General features: G+C 39.0%; 1 protein-coding gene across 1 annotated transcript; it reads right to left on the minus strand.

Moving 5' to 3' along the window:
• Positions 1–1,203: 1,203 nt before the first annotated feature.
• Positions 1,204–2,126, minus strand: LOC103697159 (germin-like protein 3-7). The gene has a single exon (XM_088720961.2). The coding sequence runs from the start codon at positions 2,068–2,070 to the stop codon at positions 1,402–1,404; it is 669 nt and encodes a 222-aa protein (XP_088577087.1). The 5' UTR covers positions 2,071–2,126; the 3' UTR covers positions 1,204–1,401.
• Positions 2,127–4,993: the final 2,867 nt, after the last annotated feature.

Raw genomic sequence — 4,993 nt, forward strand, 5'->3', positions numbered from 1 at the left:
CGAAGACCACAACGGCTTCTCGATGCCACCTGTTGTTGCCGATCTCCACGATCTCCATGCTCCTCTTTCGTCGTGGCGTTCATTGTTCTGTTCTCTCGCCAGTCCTCCGCCGCTCCGTCATTCTTTTTAATAATGATATGATCGCACAGTTTCCAACAAGATCCCTGCGATGAAGCCACATCCAACGAGTAACGGAATAATTAGGGGCATATCCCTGGCTGGTGAGACCCCATATGTGGCAAATTTCAAATGGTTGTGAGAAGATTTGCTAAATAATTTGGATAGTTGCATGCTTATAATTTAAATTGTGGCTTGTCCCAGTAGCAACATCTCTTTTGCTTTCTGTTATGTGATGCTGTGTACAATCTTTCTTGATTTAATAAAACAGGAAATAAAGTTTCCGACTTCCCATTACATCAAAGTTTGGCATGCTGTCATTCTTTTTAAAGGAGTTTGAAAATATAATTTCTGTTTCTATTTTTTAAAAATTTTTAATAAGAGAGAGTATGTTCGGATTGTCTTTTTCTCTTTTATAACGTGGGGTAGTGATGAGGAGGAGGGATGAAGCTGAAAGAGACAATCAAAGGAGCAACAAAAGAAAAGCAAGTGGGGATGGAATCGACGACACAACCTGAGGGATAACTCAGCATCAGGCCTAGGCCGAAAGATGATCGGTGAGTTTTGGAGAGCCGGTATGATTGAGTAGGAAAGATGGGTCTGTAGACAAGATTGGGCAGAAGAAAGAGTTTAGGAGGAGAAGGGTGAAATTTTATTTTTAAAAAAAAATGGAGGTGAAATTTTTCACTTTCATTTTTTCCGAAAATAATAAAAATTATTTTAAAAAAAGAAATAAAACAAGATTACCAAATATATTTTTTTCCGTTGGACTCCATATTTTTATTTTTTTAAAAGAAAAAAACAGTACCAAATAAGCCTATAGCTGGAGATTTGGAAATGGTTGCGACATCCCTTATATAATCTTTATATCCTTTTACATCACAAGTAATAATTGTTGATTTGCCAAAAGCCTCGTTTCTTCACTTGTCTGCCCCCCTTGCTGTCATAGGATAGTATATGATCCAAACTCTATTAATTATTCTTTTTTTAAGCAAACTCCATTGTATTCTTGTGAAACAGAGGCTTTCAACGTCCAGAAGAGGGGATGAAAAATTCATAACATACAGGAAATACTCAGTCACCATATTCCATCAGAAGATAATAATTAAATTCATATTTTCAAATAATTGTTTGGTAACAAATAGGAGGAATTCTTATAAGGCCACGAGCCAACAAGGCAATCAGTAAGTATTTGGTCTTCCAATAAAGAAGAGCAAGCAGCAGCAGCAGCAGCAGCAGCAAAGGAGCAGCCTCTTTGGCAGTCGCAGGAGCTGAGGAAGCAGCCTAGTTTCCAAATTTGGACTTTACTAGATCAACAAACTGCTGATCAACCTGGAAAGCTTTGGCCAGCACCTGGCTTGGTATCGCAGGCTTCGATCCAAATAAAGAGAGCGGAGCAACCACGGCCCCGGGCAACTGGCTGTTGAATACCGTGATCGCGAGCGCCTTCTTCTTCCCCATGTTATACTGGAAGTGCATGAGCCCCTTGGGGATCACAAAAATCTCACCTGCTTTCACAACTTTAGAGTAGAATACGTTGCTGGTGCTGATGAATCCCACAAGCAACCGACCCTTGGCAACAAACACAAGCTCAGCGGCACGGGGGTGGGAGTGAGGGGGGTTGACACCTCCTGGGGCGAAGTCGACTCGGTTCATGGAGAGCCCAAGTGTGTTAAGGCCTGGGAAGCTGAGGACATTTCCGGAGGTCAAGTTGGAGCTGAAACTGTTGTTTGTGTTGCCTTCTTTCGAGAGCACGGTGGAGAAGAAGTCATCGGCGACGACGCTGGAGGTTGGTTTGCAAGGGAATCCATCGACTGCTACGTCGCTGGCTCGAAGGTTGGCAACGCAGAAGTCCTGGAGGGGATCGGGGTCGGAGCGGCATGGGGAAAGGAAGAAGAGGGCTAAGCAAAGGAGGAGGAGGAGGAGCTGTCTTGCCATGGTCTGGGTTTCCATGGATTCTTGGAGGTTTGGTGGGACAGGAGGATGACCTTCGTGGTTTGTGTTATATAAATCATTTACGCGTGATGCTTTTGGGTTTGATTTGAAGGATTCAACTAGCTTTTCGTTTGACAAAAATGTCATGGGTAGTTGCAGTGATCGCCAACAATCTCATAACACAAACCTGTTATTAGTGGGAAAATGTATGTGAAATGGTCTGACGGTGTGAAACTCGCCGTGTGCTTGGCCTTGACTTTCTTGTCTGCCTTGGCTGAAGGGTAAGACTTGAGCCTCGGCCCTTGTACCAACCCCAATGACTTCACCAACTACGTTATTGGCATCGTCTGGTCAATAACTAAAATATCTTGTAGCATACATGTTATTTTTGTGATTTTGGATTCATGATATAATGTCTCTGACTATATATTAATTTCAGTATACGGGAATGCCTCCCAATTTAATTAGCATCCATGTTTTTGTTGATAATTGTATACATCGTAGATTGCTCCATAAATATATATAAATATATATATCTTCAGAATAAAGGGAAGAATCTTCTTCAGCAAATTTCTTTTGTTCAAGTTAGTCTCGTACATTATTTCTACATTGTTTCTTTCTTGCTTCGTCTCCTTTTTTTTTTTTTTTTTTTTTCCATTTCTAAGATTTTTTTGTTTACTTTCTCAGTGAAGATGGATAATAAAAAAAGTCAAGCAGTCTTATCATATCGTTTATCCTGATTTTTCTTTTTTTTTTTTTTGATGAAAGAGTTAGGTAGCCTAACTCTTCCTTGCAGGAAGATAGAGGGAAATAATGGTTCCCCCCTCACATTTACCTTCTAGCAGGAAAAAGTAGGGGCAACAGGTCAAAAAGGGTCCATAATTCTAGCAAAGCTAGAAAATATCCCAAAACCTATATGATTCTGTTAATGATGGCTTCTACGGTATTTGTTAAGAGTATCACCTTTTGTTTGCAATACATGTGTCATTTTGTGTTACATGACAGAGTTCTTTTCGTTGATCCATAAAGTTTCTATTCTCCCCATGGGGGATTCTGGTGCAATTTAGAGTCCGATGTGATTGCAATATCTGTAGGAATGAGATACTACAGATACAGGTCTCTTGGATCTCAAGTCTATGCTACATGCATTCCCCAAATTAAGTCTTAGAGTTTGGTTATTTCATACATAGGTGGGTTTTTATGGTTTCAAGATGGATAAACAATAGGTTATGTAGAATATTTTAGAAAGATAATTTGTTCAGATTCTTAACTACTATTTTCTAGTTTTTATGGGTTTCAGAATCTTAACAAGGACAATCGTGTTGACATTTCTTTATTTCTTTCTTTCTTTCTTTTTGGTGAACCGGCTTTTCACTACAATCGTCGATGAGAGAACCCAGAGCAATCACAAGACAAAACACGATCTAATGCTTACGGCACACGATCGCAAGTACCCCAAAATATAGACTCGAAATGATGGGCTGCATAGGAGGCGATCCAGTCCACAGCACTGTTCGCCTCTCGAAACACATGCGAAACCCGAAATACAATGTGTTGACATTTCTGAAACACATACCGAACAAATTTTAGGTTGGGTCTTGCATGGGTGTGAATTCTCGGGCATGACTAACCTGCAAACAAATTGAAGACTTCATATATGACGACTTATCCCTCTCTCATGTCTGCACATGAGCATGTAAGGGTGACAATGAGTTTTAGTTGGTGGAGTTGATCTGGCCCTTGCAGGTGATGTGTACCTTTCATGCATACATTTGTTTCCTTGCTGGTTTGGACAAGGATTACTTTGATCTTCTAGACAAACGCCAACATGGCAATAAGTTAAATTTTCCATGTTTCACACTTATATCCTGTAGGATTTGATCACATGCTTTCATCCATCCATCATGTCATAGAACATGAAGTCCACTCTCAATTATATTTATATTCTTATTTTGAGTCTATGATTTTGTCAAGATGACTGCACACTTATTTTCTTCTATATTCCTTGGAATTGGTTAATGGTTATTCCAACTTCTTTATGGATATATGTCATGTTATATGGTCAATTCTAAGGTGTTAGATATCCCTTTTCATGGAAAGATGTGACAACTGAAATTTTGCAATTAAGTCCTTTTTTTCATTTTTACTAAATTATATGTAGATGACATCTCTGGGGTGTCACCACTGCTGAATGAGTCCTTATTTCCATTTTATGTTAGGCTTTTATGCGTCTTATGCAACCAGAAAGGTCTATAGAGTTGTTAGTCGGTTAAGAAAAGCTGGAAGTTGAGGCAAATTCGAGGAATTTCAAATGCTATCACCATCCTGGTTACCAAACAAAATTAACATTCTTTCGTTACAAAGCAAACCAATCGGAAAGCAGTCTCGTTGGAGCTTCTAGCAGGCTAATGATTTCCAAAACCGAACCTTCTTTAAGAACCAATTGAAATCCTTCCATTCTTCTAAACTCTATTGATGATCTAATTCTGAAGACGTATTTAAGCTACAGGCACATTATTCAATTAGTATGTGCAATGGTAGCTAGGTAATGATTCATGCCATTACTGGATGGTGATTTTGGTGGTCAGCCAATGGAAGACGGCATTGTGACAATAACAATGATGGAATATTAGAAATTTTTCTACATTTGTCATGTTGTCAATAAATCTTTTATTATTTTTTTTTTTTTTAAGAAAGGGCGGAATATGGAAGACTTATCTATATTATAATTATCTAAGTTTTGATTCTGGTTTTAAAGTAGACATGTCACGACCCGGATCCGGTACTTGTTTTGTCATGCCCCAGATTCGGAAAATGACATGGCCGTGCTATTGTAAGGTATTGCCTACGATAAGACAAAGCCCAAAATAACAATCTTCTTTCATATAGCCTGATGAAATTTGTTCAATTACGTTTGCTAATAAAAAAGAAAGGAGTATAG

Source organism: Phoenix dactylifera, chromosome 1 (assembly GCF_051530095.1).
Source record: "Phoenix dactylifera cultivar Ajwa chromosome 1, Ajwa_hap1_PhDact_Kaust_v1.1, whole genome shotgun sequence".
Lineage (NCBI taxonomy): Eukaryota > Viridiplantae > Streptophyta > Magnoliopsida > Arecales > Arecaceae > Phoenix > Phoenix dactylifera.

What these genes read in the sequence shown, in the direction of transcription:
- LOC103697159 (XM_088720961.2), bottom strand. Translation starts at nt 2,070, where the DNA reads ATGGAAACCCAGACCATGGCAAGACAGCTCCTCCTCCTCCTCCTTTGC.